General features: G+C 36.2%; 1 protein-coding gene and 2 pseudogenes across 2 annotated transcripts in view; all 3 read left to right on the top strand.

Annotated features, from left to right (window-relative positions):
- Window positions 1-21131, top strand: part of LOC143543609 (receptor-like protein EIX1) — a 51630-nt pseudogene extending 30499 nt beyond the window's left edge. Inside the window, exon 2 of the transcript XR_013137105.1 lies at window positions 20391-21131. The product of XR_013137105.1 is annotated as a receptor-like protein EIX1 (transcript). The remainder of the gene's footprint in view (window positions 1-20390) is intronic.
- Window positions 3000-6799, top strand: LOC143543608 (receptor-like protein EIX2). Its single transcript, XM_077035889.1, has one exon. The coding sequence runs from the start codon at window positions 3157-3159 to the stop codon at window positions 6082-6084; it is 2928 nt and encodes a 975-aa protein (XP_076892004.1). The 5' UTR covers window positions 3000-3156; the 3' UTR covers window positions 6085-6799.
- On the top strand, window positions 17387-20436 carry LOC143543610 (uncharacterized; annotated as a pseudogene).
- Window positions 21132-21462: the final 331 nt, after the last annotated feature.

The raw sequence follows: 21462 nt of genomic DNA, 5'->3' as shown, positions 1-21462 counted from the left end.
GAACTACCAGCCCTCTATTTCATAGGTCCATTGAGTTTTTTAAATGGTTTGTAAACAAATAGAGATTATTTGATGAAACGTATGTGTGAAGTCAAATGGTATGTTTATTTATATATATTTTTAATATTTAAAAAAAAATCAAATTGTTCAATCATCATTATATACTAGTTGGAGAAAGCTCAGTATCGTGAGCTTCTGCAACCTGTTCAGAATAAAAATAAAACTTTGGTGTCGAGATAGGCGGGATTGTGTTCCCACTACTGCGCAGTCCCGGACCCATCCTGAGTGCACTCAGGGTCGTCTCCAAGATTTTAAGTACCCAAGATGAATATAAAAAATGAACCTTATATAAATTTTTGTCTTCAAAATAGAAACGATAAATGCAATAACAATAAATAAAACAAAGTGCGCCTCGATTCGGTGGCAAACATTCAAACAAAAATGGACCTTACATATTTTTTTCTTCAAAATATGAACGATAACTGTAATAACAATAAACAATACAAAGTACGAATCAATATGATGACAAACATTAAAAATACATAATTATAAATGAGCTGATTGCTAAATTGCTTCTGGAAATATAAACTCATTTTGATTACTTGCACGGTAGCACCTATATAAGTTTGTAGTATTAATTAAAAAAGGAAAAAAGAAAAGTCAATTCGGTTTTGGTTCGGTTAAATTCGGTTTTCTGCTCACCTAAAAAGAATATATGGGGGCAGCCTTTCATATTATATTAAAAACAATTTAAACACGCCTTCACGCATTGCGGAAGCCGATTTTTGATAAAAACTAACTTAAGTAAGTAACAAAGCAAAGGATTTAATGTGTAATATCAACAAAAAAAAAATGACTCAATCACCTAAAAAACACTGTTTCCAGAAGTTTAAAGCATGATTAAAGGTCAAAAGAAAAAGAAATTGAAGAATGATTAAAGTTTAAAGCACCCACTATCTTCAACTATAACATCACCAAAAGGTTCTCATATTTTTAGGACAAAAATGTCACAAGGTGGAAAATAAATAATAAAATACAAATTACCAAGACTTTTTAAGTCTTTGGACGTGTAATCTGGGGCAAATAAGCTATACACCCAATTGGTGTGATTAGATGTTTTAAACCGGATTAGAACAGATCCTTTTTCCAATATTGGATTAAAATTCAATTTAATTATGGGTCAAAATAACAAAATGAAAACATTAAAAAATTAAATTGGGTCATGATATTTATACACCCCTTTTAAAAACTCACACACCCTTTATATGATCGTATAGGAGCTATACGATCGTATGGAATAAAAGTACGACAATAGTACCCCTGCACGTGCGGTGTATGGAGTTTGACTGGATAGTATGACTCCCATACGATCGTATTGAACCAAAAAACAAAAACCAAAATTGAATGACTTAACCGTGCATGTTAAAACCAAACGTGATATACATGGAAATGAATTATGCATGATATATAATATAATATTCCATCCGTACTTACCCTCGTTTTACGCAACGACATGATACAATATTCCTATTAACGTGCGTATTCTAGTACCTTCTATATGGTTTTATTATATCTTATTAATTATTTAGGAGATATCTATTTCTATTTATACGGATTAGTTTGTTAGACAATGATCCTATATAAAGGACTTTCTGTACAAGATATTGCATGAATGAATATACAATATTTACCAACTTTCAATTCCGACGTGAATTCAGTTTATTATTTGATACGATGCAATATTCCGGATGTGATATACTATTCTATCGGTTTTAATTAAACACGAAGGAGACTTGTTTCTTTCTAAAACAAAGATCGTATAGTTGCTTGTTTAAAAAACTCGCAAACCCAAAGTTCATACGAAAGTTCAAGATTGTTAAAAAAAAAACAAATACGATCGTATAGGGTCCATACTATCGTATGCAATGTTTCTGGACAGCAGACAGAACCTGCGAGAATCTGACAAAAGCTGTAGTCTTATACGATCGTATAAAGGCCATATGATCGTATGGATTCCAAGGGTGTGTGAATAAGTCAAAGGGTGTGTGGATAACCGGAATTCCATGAACCAAACGTATCCCTAGACATTGGTTTTACAAAAAAATTGCTGGCACTACAATAGTATAATGTTTAAAATGTTAACTTTTACCTTGGCCCCCAATAGTTACTGATTTACTACACAATATAAGAAGAAAAAAGATATAAACATTTATTTTTTGTCGAACAATAAAATAGAGGTATTTAGTGTATTAGTGAATCGGTACGAACTGCAGGCTTGATAACGTTTTGAGAACTCCTTCGTCAAAACCGGTATGAAATCGTTCACAGTCGAACCGGTTTCAAACTGAATCAATCAATTTCCACTTCAAAAGCGGTATCAACACGAACCGGTTTGGGCAAAACCAGTTTTGACCATCTTTGACCAAAACCGAACCAGTTTCAACCCACACCAATTTAGGCCAGAAACGGATTTGTTCTCCAACTGATTTCTTAACTACATATATTTTATGTATTTAATTAATTATCACTCAATATTGATTTTAATTATCATACTATAGATTACGTATAAATAATCTTTACTTTTAGACCAATTTCTTAATTTTGGTTCACAGTTTCCATTAAGGAAAGTAATATGTAACATTTATGTTCTAATTATTTATTTGTTAATAGATCAGTTGTAATAAGTATAGATTGCCTTCAAGTCTTTGAACGTGTAATTTGGAACAAGTAATTCATACACATAATTGATGAAACTAGATGTTTTGAATCGGGTCACAGTATATCATTGTACATATGAATCAAATACAATACAAGGGTCAAAATATAAAATAATGACGGTGTTAGATAGCCATACATGTTCATCGCCGATCATCTTCTAGTTTCAATATATATTAAACAGAAATTGAAAAACTAAACTTTAGTTTTCTTTTCTTATTTTTTGTTCTTTTGTTTTTTATTTATAGATCACATAAGAATATATATAAAATATCAAAAAAGCAAAAGTCACCTACAAAGTAACAGCCATTATCGGGTTGACAATATATATCAAATGAAGCTTGTCTACTTCACACTAGAGTTTAGTTTATATAAATATGGGCATACATGACATTAGTGGCAAATAAGATCACACTTTGATACAACACATTGACAAATAAAATGTGCCATAAAATTCTGCATCTTGTTTTGTGTATTTTATCAATTCTCTTACTATGGTTAAAAACTACAACTTCCACCTCCGTTAACCACCGACTCGTACCGGCAGCTACACATTATAAGTGTATTGATAAGGAGAGAGATGCTCTTCTTGATTTCAAATCTCACATTCAAGACCTTGATAGCTTGCTCAGTACATGGACAATTGAAAAGGAAGAAAACTATGAGTGTTGTAACTGGAGTGGAGTTACGTGCAACAACCAAACAGGTCATGTCACAGAGCTTCATCTTTCCTCATATAGTCTTGGAGGTAAGATTAGCCATTCTTTGGTCAACTTAAGCTACTTGAGTTATCTTGACCTTTCTGAGAATTCTTTTAATGGAACCATTCCCATATTTATTGGTTCCATGACTCAGTTAGGCTATCTTGATCTTTCCTTTAGTTCTTTTAAAGGAACCATTCCCACGTCCGTTGGTTCTTTGACCAAATTAACACGTCTTGACCTTTCTGGGAACTTTTTAACTGGAACCATTCCCTTGATTATTGGTTCCATGACTCAATTAAACTATCTTGATCTTTCTGATAATTCTTTTAGCGGGACCATTCCCAGGACTGTTGGTTCCATGACCAAATTAAGATATTTTGACCTTTCCCGCAATTATTTAGAAGGAACCATTCCTACGTCCATTGGTTTTTTGACCAAGTTAACACATCTTGCCCTTTCTGATAACTATCTATTAAATGGAACCTGCATTCCCCTAGAACTTGGAAACCTCACAAACTTGCAAGAACTTGCACTAGGACACCTCACAAATTGTACAGTTGAAAACATAGATTGGTTGTCCCATATGTCTGATTTGAACTACCTCATGATGGATGGTACCTCTCTGGCCAAAGCAAATAAGTGGGTAAATGTGATTCTAGGTCTTCAAAAACTATCATTTTTAAGCTTATCAGGATGTAACCTCTCACAGGTTATGCATTCATATTCTTCCTCATTTGTCAACTCTTCTTCATCATCTATTAATAACCTTTATCTTGATGATAACAATCTCAACTCATCAATGTATCATTGGTTGTTGCCATTAACTAGCAATAAGCTTCGTTATCTTGATCTCTCTAAAAACATGTTAGATGGTAAATCTTTAGGTTATCTCTGTAGTTTGACAAATTTAGAATTTAGTTACAACTCTGCTGTTGTTAATTTGTCTGATCTCCTCAACAACTGGTCTGGATGCACATCAGTTGCGTTACAAACTCTGGAAGCTTTATACAGCCGGTTCACAGGAGTTCCTTCTGAAGCTCACATGCCAAACCTTTCTAATGTATATTATATTGATTTGAGCTCGTGCAACCTAGGGCCTCTCTTCCCTAAATGGATTCAAAGTTTGAAAAATCTCACCAGGCTTAATATTGCAAACAACAATATTTCAGACACAATACCTACGGAGTTTTGGAACATTTGGCCTTCACAATTAGTATACTTGAATCTCTCAGCCAACAACATAAGAGGGGAAGTGCGGGATTTGGTATCCAATTTTTCCCCTAATGATTACTCAGTAATAGATTTGAGTTATAACAACTTTTATGGCCATATACCAAAGGTTCCATCTATTTTAGCATCTTTAGATCTTTCAAGAAACAAATTCCATGGAGGAATATCCTTTTTATGCCATATTTCTGTAGAGTTTTTAAGATATCTAGATCTCTCACATAACTCATTCACCGGCAAACTTCCGGACTGTTTGTGGCATTTCAAAGAACTTAAAGTTCTTAATCTAGGATCTAACAATTTGTCTGGAAGGCTCCCTGCCTCTGCTTCTGTTGATTCTTTGATTAGACTTGAGGTATTGTCTTTATACAACAACAACCTCTTTGGAGAATTGCCTTTGTCATTAAAAAGTTGCACCATGCTAACATTTTTAGACTTAGGGGCCAACAAGTTTACTGGTAACGTTCCTCTTTGGATAGGGGAAAGCTTATCAAGGTTGTATGTTCTTAACCTAGCATCAAACAAACTCCTTGGACACATCCCTTTACAATTATGTCAACTTGCAAATCTTCAAATCTTAGACTTGTCAATGAACAATCTTAATGGAACCATTCCCACATGCTTGAATAATCTTATTACCATGGTTCAAGAAGAAGCCTTACATAAACAAAATATTCATGGAGTAACAATTACAGCCCCTCTTGGTCAAATTAACTCCCACCAACTGTATTCTTCCCTATTGAAATCCATACCTTTACTCATTTACGTTGACAATGCAATGATCCATTGGCAAGGAATTATACGTGAATTCAGCACAAATATAGTCTTTTTAAAAATAATCGATCTATCACAAAACAAACTAACTGGACAAATCCCTTACGAAATAACCGATCTCCATGGATTGGTTTCACTGAACTTGTCAAACAATGCTCTAGATGGGAAGATTCCATGGACAATTGCTAAGATGAGAAACCTTCTAGCTTTGGATTTATCAAGAAACAATCTTTCAGGAGATATACCATCAAGCATGACCCAAATGAATTTATTAGGTTATCTTGACGTGTCATATAATAACTTGTCAGGGAGAATTCCGTCTAGCACTCAACTCCAGTCCTTTGAACCTTCAAAATACAAAGGAAACGCAGAACTATGCGGACTTCCCTTGACCAGATGTTGTCCTGGAGATGGATGTTCAGAAGTACCACCCGTGGTAGGTGAAAGTGAGGATGACGAAAAAGAGATAGATGAACTCTGGAGATGGTTTTATATAGGTGGTGCCACTGGTTTCCCTATCGGATTTTGGATAGTGTGTGGCACTATACTTCTCAACCGTCGTGCGAGATATGCTTATTTTCACTTTCTGGAAAGCTTGCACGACATGGTTTATGTAAAGGTGGCGGTGTTCGTTGCAAAATTGAAAAGGTTTGTTTGTAAATAGTTGTATGTTGTCTCTAGTATTAAGTTGTTTCGTAACTATCTATTGTTAGTATTTAAGGATGCAAGTGTATTACTTACTAGCTATGAAAGATGTAATGTTTGTCTTGTATTTGGATCGGGTTTTGTGAATAAAGTTGCCGCTAACACCATGGGTGGTCATTTCCCTGCCTTGTGTAAAATAAAATGATAACTAATTTATAATTGACAAATGACGACCCTAACCCTACCAACACCATGGGTGGCCATTTCCGTGCCTTGTCTCTGCTTACGCTTCCGAGTTCAAAGTGTTGGTGTTGATTCTGACTTCCGATATATGTTTTTTAAAGTATTTTTTATTTTATAAATTTTATTTTAAATTTAGATACACGATTATTGGTTCCACAAATTTCTTAATTAAAAAGACTAATCTTTCTTTCTTCTTCCTTTTTTTTCTTTTTACAACTGGACTATTCGGGTTTCACGAGTCTTTTTTGCAAGTTAATGGGCTCAATGTTTTGGTGGGCATCTGTTTGGAATGTTGGCGGGTTGGTGAGGTTGTGAATTTTAAGTCCCAAAGGTGGGAACTTCAGCTTCGTGGTAGTGGCATTCGGGAATTTCTTTGTAGAGACGCGGTTTATAGTCTTTGGATTCTTGTAACACGTATTCTTAGCATTGTGACAGCTGGGAAATATGTTACACGGAACATGTTTTATGGGTAAGTTTTATGTAAAAGCGTTTTTTTAAATGTTGCACGTTACACGTCATCACTAGAAGTAATTATGCGAATTTGAATAGTCAGAATTAACCAGAGAATTAGGGGTGATGAACGAGCTTTAGGAGATTGTAAATGTATGCGCTTTTATCGTTTGAAGTTGTTATAATCAAATAATTAACTAACTGACGGAATTTTAAAAATAATTATCATGTATATGACAAGTCACTAGAAGATGAATCTGTGTACTTGATGGAAGTTGCGGAACGTATGGTTTCGTTAATCGCCAGCTGGCAGGGCGTTGGTTTCACACATGGTGTGATGAATACCACTGATCCAAGTCATTGGGTATTTTGGATTCTTGATGCTTTTGATCCAAGTTTTCCCCGGAACAGGAACACCACTGATATTCCGGGTAAACGGTTTTGCATTATGTTGGTGTATGGAATATAGCTCAGTATCCCATTACGCCGTTGAAAGGTATTTGACCCTTTCGCCCTTCTCCCACCATAAGTAGCCCGTTTGAAAACCACAAATACCATGCCACACGAGTACCACTCCCATTCTGCGCACCGCCGCTTTAAACCCTGCCAGTTGCACCAATTCCATCAAAGGTGGCGGCAACCGGATGATACATAATAACTAAGTAAGTTTAAGTTTCCATCATTTTAGATCAATTTCTTAATTTTGTCTCATAGTTCCCATTTAGGAAGTTATATTTCATGTTTTTGTTCAAATTATTGTGTTAATAGACCAATTCTTATGCAGTTTAATGAATGGATTGGTTTGTTAGGATAAGATCTTAATTTTTACATTGGATTCAAATTCAGTTTAGGAGTCATAGTATAGTAACTTACTTACTACACACTATAATGAAATTAAAACAATAAACACTTATATAAATATTAACGTCATAGGACAAATACTTAAACATTGGTGCACACCTTTAAATTTGTTTCATATAATAACTTGTCAGGGAGAATTCCATCTAGCACTCAACTCCAGTCCTTTGAACCTTCAAAATACACAGGAAACGTAGAACTATGTGGACTTCCATTAACCAAATATTGTCCAGGAGATGAAGGATCAGAAGCACCACACATGATTTCCGAAAGTGAGGATGACAGGAAAGGGACAAATGACATTCAAAAATGGTTTTATACAGGCAGCGCCACTGGTTTCCCTGTCGGATTTTGGATAGCGTGTGGAACTTTACTTCTAAACCGGCGTGCAAGGCATGCTTTTTTTCGCTTTCTGGATAGTTTGCAAGACATGGTTTATGTAGAGGTGGTGGTGTCATCGCAAAATTGAAAAGATTCTTGTAAATACTTTTGTTTTTGTGAATAAAGTTGCCACCAAATGGGTGGTTATTTCTCTACCTGGTGTCAACATAATTAATGTTCATATTATCATATACATGTTACAAATGGCAAGTTACATAGCACAAACATCAAATTAAAATTGAAGTATATATATTATCTCAGGGTGCATGCATATTCTTCATCGTCTCAGCTTATAAATGACAAATGACGATATATGCTTTTTAAAAGTGAGTGTTAAAACAAACTGCAAAAGGATAGATGAGTCGTATATATTAGCATGGGCTTGGCTTATATTTATTGGGCTTAGTAATTAAAAGGACTGGCAGTTGGAAAATGGAAGCGTAAGTGTACATACAAGTATACAACTATACAAGTGGTAAATTTTGTATATTGTGTATAGATAATATCTACAACCGGTCAAAAAGTTTATAATGTTAAAAGTTAATACACTGGGATGGGTCAACTGGTCAAGTGGTTAGCCGGGTTGATGAAAGTCGCCTAAAGAGTTTTAAATGTTCAAGATGTCACAAAATCACTTTATAATTATAAAATGATTAGTTGGGTTTTCATAAAGAAAGTAAGTCATTTGGGTTTTTAATTTCTTAGCAGTATAGTTGTTAATTTGTTAAAACGTTATTTAGAAAATTAGTTAATTATTTATAATGTTATTTCTTACCAGTCTGGCCCAAACCTGTTGGGCCTATATATAAAAATAACCATTTGAACCATTGATCCAAACTGCTTAGATCCGTATTAGTCACTTGGTTTACCGGTATGGCCCGTTAGGGCGCTACCCCCCCCCCCCCCATCTAATCTTATTTAATCTAACTATACTAATAAGAAATAATGATGATGATGTGGCGGGCTCAAGTTATTCTATTAATACAACTTTTATTAACATTTAACACCAACCAAACTACATCTGGATAATGGGTAAGCGAGCAACAAGCTGCGCCGCTATCCCCTTTTGGATCGCAAAGCTTATTCTACTAAATATAAATCCTTGGTTCCTCGGGCTCTGCGAGTCACTGTGGACCACCTTCTGCACCCATTCCAAGAAGCGAACCTCCTCGGGAGCTAGAGATCCAAATGTGTCGAAGGCAAATGGAATGAACACGTGCTGATTCTCCAAACACGCTGCCTCATGCTTAGCAACCTTCTTAGATTCCGCCCTCAAAACCGCCTGTCTCGGAACGAAACCACTATCTCTCAGCCCCACTAACGGGGACACCCCAGTGAGGTCGACACATGCATGCTTACCCTCTGCCCATCCAAACACAAGAACGTCCGCAGGACACAGTGTAGATATTGCCTCTCTCGGATCAGTCAGAAAGTTAGCATGTGCCTCTTTTTTGGCTGAGATCCCGGCACGCCTAAGCACATCCCATATTAATCTAATCTCTCTTCCCATTCATGTTAACTATTTAGGGGGTTTTGAGTCAAAACCATTTTGATAAATGAGTTATAATTTCCCTTCTAGTTCTCTAATATGTCAATCTCATTCATCGTAGCTATCCATAGGTATGGGTCAAAATTGTTTTTGATAAATTTTGTATATAAACAAATTTTCTTAAATTTATAAATTTGATATTGTATACTATTATTGTTTGTACTGTAATTTTGTTCATTTCTTTCAAGTAACAGATCTTATTAATTTTTTATCATTTGACAAATCATGTATAACGAGTTCAAATGCTAATACTTTAGTATATTTAATAATTAGTGAGTTCTTTTTGTTGGTGGAATTCCATGAGGATATTAAAAGCTTTAAATTAAGAACCCGATTGCAATAATGGCTCAACAAAGTTACTTTGAAGTTTTAGCAAGTCAGATGCTAGTTAAAGTAGTGGGAAGGCCAACCCAATATGGACATATATGCGTTTTTGCAACTTGCATGGCCCCACCGTCAAGGGTGGTGTACACACCACTACACATGCTATATAGACCGACAATTATTATATCATGTAATGTCTTACTATTATTTTATTGAATTAATATATTGTTTTTTCTTTTTCGAGCAATCCTTCAAATGAGCTACTAGTTACATCAGGATATATCGTATTCGTTGTGGGGAACACCCTCACCTAAGGCTAACGCATGTGAACGTTCGCCCGAAAACACAACAATGCGGTGAGATAAAACTCGGTTAGTTCAACGATCGGACTAGTGAACGGCACATACTCGCCTAGTCTCTCATCATTACCCGTTGACGTCGAAACTAAACGATGGGGGGGGGGGGGGAATTAAATGTAGGTCACGCAGAACACCAAGTCTCTTAGTTATCACTCCACCACCATATATGTTGTTTTAAACTTTAGTTGGCCATATTAGTTTTTCCTTAATTCATATCACACCAGCCATATATCACATGAAAAAATTCATCTAATAAGATATTGGCATATTGCGATGACTTGCGAGTCAAATTTGGAAATTGGAACAATCGATTTCTTTGTCCCGTTTACTCGTCATAACTAAGTGTCCCATTTAGTCTAACTTGAAAAACTTTTTGTACCGAGATGGGTCGGGTGGTGTTCCCACGGGTAGCGCACGGTCTCGGAACCACACCAAACACACTTCTGTTCACACTAAGGTGTTTAATTCGCATATTTTATTTAAGGAATTGGAATTGTCTAAGGAAGTGAAATCCAAAAGAATTGTATTTGAATTTTAATTTCCTTAAAAGGTATTTTAAATTTTAAGAAGCGAAAATTTGATAAAAAAATGAATTTGTAATGATTTATAATGAATAAAAGAATTGAAATCTACACCTACCACAATCACCTACCAATCACATCACCATTGACGACACCAATTCACGCCCCTGCCCCGCCACCTCTGCATCGCCACCCAACCATTATCACCATCAAAGGTGCCATTAGGGGATGTTGGCGGTTGGGCTGGGAAAGAGGGGTGTGAAGGCGTGTGAAAAATAATTATAATTCTAAATATTCGCTTAAATTTACATATTTTCTAAACAAAATTCTTGATTTCGGCTCACAATTTGCTAGTAATAATTATTGTGTAAAGAGGTCAATTCTTATAGAATGTTTAGAATATGATGGATGTCATAGTTATCACATAATATTGCTAATGATTATTTTAAGAATAAATTGGTTTCTTTAGGCCACGTCATAACTTTAGAAGGTGGAAAAGTATAAATTTTGAATACTAAAAAATCAAAAGTCTTTGAAGGTGTAAGTTGGGACCAATAATTCCATAAGTCTTTGAAGGTCTTTGAAGGTGTAAGTTGGGACCAATATTTATTGAAATTTGATGTTTTCAAAATGAGGTTAGATAACCGATTCATTAACGAAACCAAACACATTAAGGACAAAATTGAAATTATAATTCCAACATATTCTATGAACCAAACATATTAAAAACCGGATTATCAAACCTATTGGGATTTCAAAATAAACCGTGATTTGATATCAGTTTGAGAACTCTTCCATTTGAAAACCGGTTACAATTGGTTTCAAATCAAACCAATCCTTTTCACTTAAAATATCGGTTTCAACCGGAACCAGTTTGGCAAAACGAACTGATTTGGCCTTTAGACAAATTTGCGCACCTCGAACTGATTTCTTAGCTACAATATATTTTACATATTTAGTTATTACTTAAGAGATCATAATTATTAGACCACTTATTTTTTTCTCACGGCCATGTTTATGTTCCACTTATTGTGTTAATATTCTAATAACCAATTATATATATATGTGTATCAATTGTCTTTATTTTGGTCAATAATGCCACAAGGTAGAAAAAAAATATAATAAGGAAAAGTTGCCTAGACTCAAGCCATTGGACGTGTAACATGGGTCACAATAGGTCTTTTTAGGATATAAATACAATTTAGGGGTCAAACTGTATGTGAGGCTTGTCTCTTCAAAATCTGTTTATATAAATCTGTGCATATGTGTTGATGTTACAGATAAAAGAAAGACAGAATTACAAATTTTGTCCTTTAAAATAAGCCAAATTTCGGTTCGTGTCCTTTTCTAAGTTTCCTTGCAGGCGGTGTACTTTAAACTTTTTTTTCCTACAAGTTTTGTCCTTTACGCTAACTGGGTTAGAAAAAGTCAGTTAAATCCCATCACGTGAGTCGCATGTGAGGGTACTTTTGTCCTTTCTTATATCTCTGCAACTAAGCCTCTGTATCACTCTTCCCCCTCTTTTCCATCAGTGTGTCCTTCAATCGATTCAATTCTCCGGCGACGCGACTCAATTAGGGCTTCAATCAGGGCTTCAATTAGGGCTCGTGTCCGACGCGACTCAATTAGGGCTTCAATCAATTAGGGCTCGATGCGAAATTCAAATACCAGGGCTCAATTGATGATGGCTTACTGTGTTTGTGGCAAGGTAGCAGTTGTTCGAACTTCATGGACTGATAGAAATCCAGGTCGTCGGTTTTTCTCTTGTCCGGACATGGTAAGTGTGTAATTCGATTTAAGTTCCAGTCAATTGTTTATACTTCATGTTTCTCCTCTTTTCCAGACATCGGATTGCCCCTTTCTTGGATGGCGTGACCCACCAATGTGTGAACGGGCATTGGAGATTATCCCGGGCTTATTGAAGTCGAAAAACAAGGTTGAACAAAGTTTAGAGAGTTATAAAGAACAAGCAAGGAAGATGAAGAACAGATTGGTCATTAGTTGGATCATTTTCATTGCAATTGTAATTGCAATGAAAATGTAACTAGTTGACTGAATTTGAAGTTGTTGACTATTTGTATTTTGACTTTATTAGTTAATTTAGGACTTTATGCAGTTTAAGTATTATGTATTTTGACTTTATTTTGGATGTAATTTTGAATCCCTTTTAAGCAATGTATCATCAGTTTATTTTGAATCTTTGGTTAGTTTATTTTGGACTTTTGGATGGATTGAATACACAATCTGCACATTGTGCACTATCTACACATGATGCACAATCTGCACATTGTGCACTATCTACACATTATGCACAATCTACACATTATGCAGAATCTGCACATTATGCACAATCTGCACATCATACACAATCTGCACATCCATCTATCTGCACATCATGCACAATCTGCAATCTGCACATCCATCTATCTGCACATCATGCACAATCTGCACATTGTGCACTATCTATCTACACATCCATCTATCTGCACATTGTGCACTATCTATCTAGCACATTGTGCACTATCTATCTACACATCCATCTATCTGCACATTGTGCACTATCTATCTACACATCCATCTATCTGCACATCATGCACAATCTGCAAATAAGTAAAAACTGCCAAACCATTACATGAAAAACTTAATACATCCATAACAACTTAATACATACCATGAAAAACTTCAAAAAAAGTCTAACAACTTAATCTGCAAAAACAGTCATAAAAATATCCATACCATAAAGTCATAAAAACTACAAAAACAGTCAAACAGTAGGCACATTAATCTGCAAAATTTTTCATGCATGATCTCTTGTTGTGACCCTTTTGACCACATGTCCCACAAGTGTTTGATCCTTTTGGCTTTGTCTTTCTCACTGCCTTCACTTTCTGGCCTTCACCCTCCACAGCCTTTCCCTTGCCCTTTGCATCAACCTTTGACTTTTTCCTTGAACCACCATCTTCCCTTTCCACTGCTGACTTTTTCCTTGATTTCTTTGGCCTTCCAGTTTGCTTTTTTAATTTAGGAGCTGTGATCTGGATTGGGACTTGTGATGTGGGCCACATACTCATACCATTGATGGGATACACCTTGTAGCTATACACTGCCTTCCACCTATCCATTGTGTAAATTGGTTTGACAAATGTTTCTGGCCTGCCAACAGATCTGTCATGTGCACCCTTCAACCAAATACATGCCACCACATGTCTACAAGGTATCCCAGTTATCTCCCATCTCCTACATGCACATGTACTTGTGCTCATGTTCACTACACACTGATCACCATATGGACCTGTTACCTGATAATGATCCTCACCGTTCCAATGCACAGAGTACCTATCATCCAAATATGTAAACCATTCACATCATTTACAAGACAAGTAAATATTCACATACAACTCACCTGCTTGCTTCCTTCTTCACTGACTCCATAATTTGTGTAGCATATGGTGTTAGTAACCCTGATGACCTATCAATTACCTTCAACACAGTAACAATCTTCCTCATCACATATTCTCTGATGTATTCCAGCAATGTGATAATAGGCTTGTCCCTTCCATCTACCAGCTTTGAATTGAAACATTCACACATGTTGTTGGTCAACACATCAGACATTGCTCTACCTATTATAACAAAACACAAAAGATAAAGGACAAAACTTGAAAGTTATGAGAGAATAAAGGATACAAAATTAAAAACTTACCAGAGAAGTGTGACCTTGACCATGTTTCTGGTGGGATCTTAGATACCCAAAGATGACACCTTTTGTTCAAGTTTTTTAGGTTGTTCATCTCTCTCTCATATTGTGTAGGTGATGTACATCTAGCCAGCTTCCAAAGAGCATCCCTTAAAAGCTTTCCTTTGAAGAGTGTTCTTAGGTTATCTTCAATGTGCCTCACACAAAACCTATGCTCTGCAGAAGGAAACAACTTATCTACAGCCTGTATAAGACCCTTTTGCCTGTCACTCATAAAGGTAAACTTGGATCTGTTGTTTATATCCAAGTCATCACCAAGGCATTCCAAGAACCATTCCCAAGAGTTCAATGTTTCAGCTTCAACTACAGCATATGCAACAGGGTAGTATCCATTGTTTGGATCTAGAGCAACTGCTGTTAAAAGTTGACCAGGCCAAGCACTTTTAAGGAAAGCCCCATCCAGTCCCAACAGATCCCTACCTATTGCTTTGAACCCCTTTTTCAAAGACCCCAAACAGATGTATATCCTCTTGAATTGTCTTGTCTCAGATGTTGGATCTGAGCATTCTTCTAATTCAAGCTTCACTGTTGTATCTGGATTAGTCCTCTTCAACTCTTCAATATAATCCCTCAATAACCCATATTGGCCTTTGAAATTTCCAATTATATGTTCCCTGGCCAACATCTTTGCCCTATAAGCTTTCATCTCAGACACACCAACTTCAAACCTCCTTTGAAACCTTTCTTTGATGGATTTAACTTTCAGCTTTGGGTCATCTTGAAGATCAGTAACCAAATGGTTTGAGAGGAACCCGGCTGTGCAAGCATAAATTTCCCTAGATTGAAGGCATTTATGTTCATTTATCAACCTTGTAATTTTCCATGAAGCTGTTCTCTTTTGGTATGACAACAACAGTAACCAAGGGCATCTAATAGCAAGTGGGTCTTTCCTTTTTCCCCTACCCCCAATACTTTTCTGGACTGGTCCCTCATCTTTATTAGCACTGCTAGATCCACCCCCCTGCACTTCCATATCTCCTTCACACACAGCCCTGACCCTTACCAAATCATCTTTTCTTATCATAATTTGTCTTCTTGTTTCAACTGCATGTGCCTTGATCATATCCTTCACCTCTGCTTTTGTACCAAAAACTTGTCCCACATGGAAAAGATAATCCATGTCCCCCTCATTTCTTTGTTTCTCATTATACATCCTATCATTATCCAACATCACATCATCCGTTTCTATGTCCAAAACACAATTTGCATCCTGCTGTTCAACTTCAAAATCAGTATGCAGTCTGAAATCCCTCATATCTACATCTACATCATGTATTTCACCATCTTCATAGTTGAAGTCACTATCTGAATCACTTTCTGAATCTTCATCACCATCCCTAGTTTTCTTAACATTTTTAGATTTCTTTTTGTTCTTAGATTTCTTCACATTCTTTGGTTTCTTAACTGGACAACCCTCTAGATGTTCATCATCATCAGAACTCTCATCTCTCATTTCATAGTTAGAATCCCTACTATCATCAGTTCCACTTTCATCTGAACTTGAAGACTCATCTCCACTTTCTTCATCTGAAATTGAAGAATCTTCACTATCTTCATCCCCACCTCCATCCCCACCTCCATCCCCACCTCCATTGTAATCCATATCCACCTCATTTGTAGGCTGCACACCATATCCACCTCCATCCCCACCTCCATCCCCACCTCCATTGTAATCCATATCCACCTCATTTGTAGGCTGCACACCATATCCACCTCCATCCCCACCTCCATCTACATCACCATTGTAATCAATCTCCACCTCATTTGTAGGTTGCACACCAAAAGCATCCTCTCCAAACATAGGGTCAAATTCTGGATCCTCATGACATATATCAATCTGGTCTTGTTGTTCAACAACACCAACATTATTCTCTTCTTGAACATTCACATTTGCATCCTGTTTGTCTTGTTCCACAACTACCTCATTTGTGCTATCTTGCCATTCCAACAACAACATTTTCTTAACTGAGTTTGCTTTATCTAGTACGACCTCGCTTGCAAGAAACTCCTCATTTGTTATCTCTTCAATGGTAAACTTTGAGGTTGAGCAGAAGTATGTGTGTACAGAGGTGAACTCATGCTCAACATACACATTCATTAACTGATTAAAAGCTCCAATATACTTAGCAAATCCCCTAACATCATCATCACTTCCCAAAGCTCTAAGCCCCCAATCCAAATCTGAACCCGGTACTACATAATGGTAGAATCTAACCTTATCTGTAGGATAGGATAATTCAAGCAAGATTCGATCAAGCTCGTGAACTGAAAACTTGTCAATATCTAGCATGTCAACATAATGGACAACGGCTCTCTTATAAACCCGTCCTGGAAATTTAGTGAAACTGCCACCATGGTGCATCTTGATCGTGAACAAATGTGGATTATTTACTATACAAACAAGATTAAACAGCTGTTAGTTAAATAAACCCAATTATAAACCCTAAAGTTTTAACTTACCATAAAACGCATCAGCATTTGATTGTTCATCAGCTTCACGAATGTAGAATGGAGGATGAGGAGGATCATCCATCTTACGTGTTTAAGTTCTGAGAATGATGTGCAATTGATTGAAGCCCTAATTGATTAGTCGCGTCGGACACACGAGGGTTTAAGGTTTCTGATCGCCGGGAATTGATTCGATCGACAGGGAGGGGGAAGAGTGATACAGAGGCTTAGTTGCGGAGATATAAGAAAGGACAAAAATGCCCTCACATGCGTCTCACGTGAGGGCATTTAACTGACTTTTTCTAACCCAATTAGCGTAAAGGACAAAACTTGTAGGAAAAAAAAGTTTAAAGGACACCGCCTGCAAGTAAAGGACACGAACCGTAATTTGGCTTTTTTTAAAGGACAAAATTTGTAATTGGGCCTAAAAGAAAAGCAAATCACACTTTGATACAATACAATGACAAATAATATTTGCCAAAAGTTTCTGCATCTTAATTTGTTTATTTTCTCACTTCTCTTGCTACACATAAAAACTACAACTTCCACTTCTGACAGCCACAGACTCGTACCGGAAGCTGCTCATTATAAGTGTATCGATAAGGAGAGAGATGCCCTTCTTGATTTCAAAGCTCACATTGATCAAGACCCTGATAGCCGTCTCAGTACATGGACAACTGAAAAGGAAGAAGACTATGAGTGTTGTAACTGGAGTGGAGTTACATGCAACAACCAAAGGGGTCATGTCACACAACTTGATCTTTACTACTCTAGTCTTGGAGGTAAGATTAGTGCTTCTTTGCTCAACTTTAGTCACTTGAGTTATCTTGACCTTTCCTTTAATAATTTTAATGGAACCGTTCCCATGTTTACTGGTTCCATGAGTCGGTTAAGCTATCTTGATCTTTCGAATAATTCTTTCAGTGGTACCATGCCCTCGTCCATTGGTTCCTTGGCCAGATTAACAATTCTTCGCCTTTCTAACAACTCTTTTAGTGGAACCATTCCTGCGTCCATTGGTTCTTTGACCAAATTAACAAGTCTGGACATTTCTTACAACTATCTTTTAAACGGAACTTGTATTCCCCTGAACTTGGAAACCTCACAAACTTGCAAGAGCTTTCACTCCGAGGACTCACAAGTTGCACTGTTGAAAACTTATATTGGTTGTCCCATATGTCTAATTTGAACAGCCTCACTATGGATGGTACTTCTTTGGCCAAAGCAAATAAGTGGGTAGATGTGATTATAAATCTTCAAAAACTATCAATTTTAAGGTTATCAGGATGTGACCTCTCACATGTTATGCATCCATATTCTTCTCCATTTCTCAATTCTTCTTCATCATCTATTGGTACCCTTGATCTTAGCGATAACAATCTCAACTCATCCATGTATCATTGGTTGTTGCCATTAACTAGCAATGAACTTGCTATGCTTGATCTCTCTAAAAACATGTTAGATGGCAAATCCTTTGGTAATCTATGTAGTTTGACATCTTTAAATTTTGCTCACAACTCCGTTGCTGTAAAATTACCTGATTTTCTCAACAACTGGTCTGGATGTACATCAGTTGCATTAACAGATTTGTATGCTCCATTTAGCCGGTTCACAGGGTCATTATCTGATGAGATCCAAATGTTTTCATCTTTGGAATATCTGGCCCTTGATCATAATGTGTTAAATGGATCAATAAGTAAAAAGGTGTGGGAACTACCCAACCTTCAAAGTCTTGACATTTCTTCTAACTATCTTAAATATGGCATCTCAGAAAACATTGGGAAATCAAAGCTTCGTGATATTAATCTTTCAAACAACTCACTCAAAGGAGTTATTAACACAGCTCACATGTCAAACCTTTCTTATGTAAAATCTATTGATTTGAGCTCCTGCAGCCTAGGGCCTCGCTTTCCTAAATGGATTCAAAATATTAAAAATCTTACCCACCTTAATATTGCGAATAATAGAATTCTTGACAATGTTCCTGTGGAGTTTTGGAACAACTGGCATTTTTAATTGACATATTTGAATCTTTCATCCAACAACATCAGTGGAGAGGTACCAAATTTGCAATCCAACTTTGATCCTAATGATGTTTCAGTAATAGATTTGAGTTCAAACAAATTTTATGGCCATATAACAAAGGTTCCATCCGGTTTAGTGTCTTTAGATCTTTCTAGAAACAAATTCCATGGAGGATTGTCCTTTTTATGCCAAATTGCCGTTGGGTCTTTAGGATATCTAGACCTATCGTGCAATTCATTTACAGGAAAACTTCCAGACTGTCTGTGGCATTTCACAGGACTTGAAGTTCTTAATCTTGGGCTTAACAATCTATCTGGAAGTCTTCCTGTCTCTATTGAACACTTGACTGAGCTTCAGGTGTTGTCTTTATACAACTTCTCTGGCGAATTGCCTTTGTCATTAAAAAATTGCACGCAATTAACATTTATAGATTTAGGGGTCAATAAGTTTACTGGTAACATTCCTCTTTGGATAGGGGAAAGCTTACTAGAGTTGTATGTTCTTAGCCTAGCATCAAACAAACTCCTTGGACACATCCCTTTACAATTATGTCAACTTGCAAATCTTCAAATCCTAGACTTGTCAATGAACAATCTTCATGGAACCATACCCTCGTGCATTAATAATCTTACTACGATGGTTCAAGGAAGATCCTTTAATCGACAAAATGTACGTAGAGTTTTAGATTCAAAGTACAGTTATGGCGGTTCCGCACTATATTACTTGGAAACCAAATATGTTGACCGTGCAATGATCCTTTGGCAAGGAAATATGCATGAATTCAGCACAAATCTAGGATTTTTAATAGGTATCGATCTATCAAGAAACAATCTAATAGGACAAATCCCTCACGAACTTGTTGATCTACATGGATTGGTTGCATTGAACGTCCCAAACAATGATCTAGATGGGAATATTCCATGGAAAATTGGTGATATGAGAAACCTTATTGCTTTGGATTTATCAAGAAACAATCTTTCAAGAGAGATGCCTTCAAGCATGTCGAAAATGATCTCATTAGGTTATCTAGACGTGTCATATAATAACTTGTCAGGGAGAATTCCATCTAGCACTCAACTCCAGTCCTTTGAACCTTCAAGATACACGGGAAATACAGAACTATGTGGACTTCCATTGTACAAATATTGTCCGGGAGATGAAGTTTCAGAAGTACCACCCATGGTAGCTGAAAGGGAGGATGACGAAAAAAGGATAGATGACCTTTCGAAATGGTTTTATATAGGTTGTGCCACTGGTTTCCCTATCGGATTTTGGATATTGTGTGGCACTTTACTTCTCAACCATCATGCGAGATATGCTTTTTTTCACCATCTGGAAAGATTGCAAGACATAGTTTATGTAAAGGTGGCTGTGCTCATTGCAAAATTGAAAAGGTTTGCTTGTAAATAGTTGTATGTTGTGTCTAGTATTTAAGTTGTTATGAACTTCTTAATCGTGTTAGTATTTAAGGATACCAAGTGTAGTATCGATCAAAGATGTAATGCTTGTATTGTATTTGGATTTTGTTTTGTGAATAAAGTTGCCACCAACACCATGGGTGACCATTTCCGTGCCTTGTGTCAATTAGAATAATCTAAGGTATTAAAAGATTCATGAAATCCATGATATACTTAATTTTCATTTGGAGAACAATAAATTCAAAATTGAAACAAGAAATTTTAATGCAGTTTTGAATGTTACAAAATTATTCATTTAATTGGACAGGTATTTTAAACTGAACCTAAAATCCTGCACTCCACAATATACCTTATAACATTGTCAGATAATTTAAATGATAATTAATTCATAAATGACAAATGGCAATCCAACCCTATGAGGAATATTACTATGATGGCATGATATTCATATGCAAGTTACAAACAGCAATTCCAAATAATTTGAAGGAAGCAATGTGAATATTACTTGTGATTTATAAAAAGGGGAAGTTGAAGAACATGTTGAAAAGAATAAAGAAGATGATGACGAAGACGTTGATGATGGTAAGAGGAAACAAAACAAAGAGGGAAAGGAAAAGAAGTAAAGTACAAGTTAGTAAAAGAGGAAAGCCCGAATGGAGCCCAGTCTAACAGTTTACGCCATACTGCGAGCAAATGGAAAAGCAAACCTCATCAAGCCACGGAAGTTGGTGTCATATGCGGGATGACATTGTTGCTTTACATTTGAGGCTAGTGTTGGGTTTTAGTCATGTTTTGTTAACGCTTGTGTTTATTGTTTGATCATTATAGGAAGCTTTTGATAAAACATTTAAGCATATAACCGGTTTCTTGCATTGTATTAGTACTACATTTTGTGGCCTAGCCTATAATAGTAATGTTGAGTGGTTACTGGCTTACAGCAAACTATAAAGTATATATATTTATGTACTGAGTTGGTTGCATGAGGCTTTAGGATTTGATTTTAATAGGTGTCAAAGCCGGGTTATTTCTTAAACTGATTATGGTTTTAAACCGGTTTTATTTCG

Source organism: Bidens hawaiensis, unplaced genomic scaffold, assembly GCF_021521415.1.
Source record: "Bidens hawaiensis isolate Kalapana, Puna unplaced genomic scaffold, B.hawaiensis_p1.1 tig00013187_1, whole genome shotgun sequence".
Taxonomy (NCBI): Eukaryota; Viridiplantae; Streptophyta; class Magnoliopsida; order Asterales; family Asteraceae; genus Bidens; species Bidens hawaiensis.
This window is presented reverse-complemented; position numbering and strand designations above follow the sequence as displayed.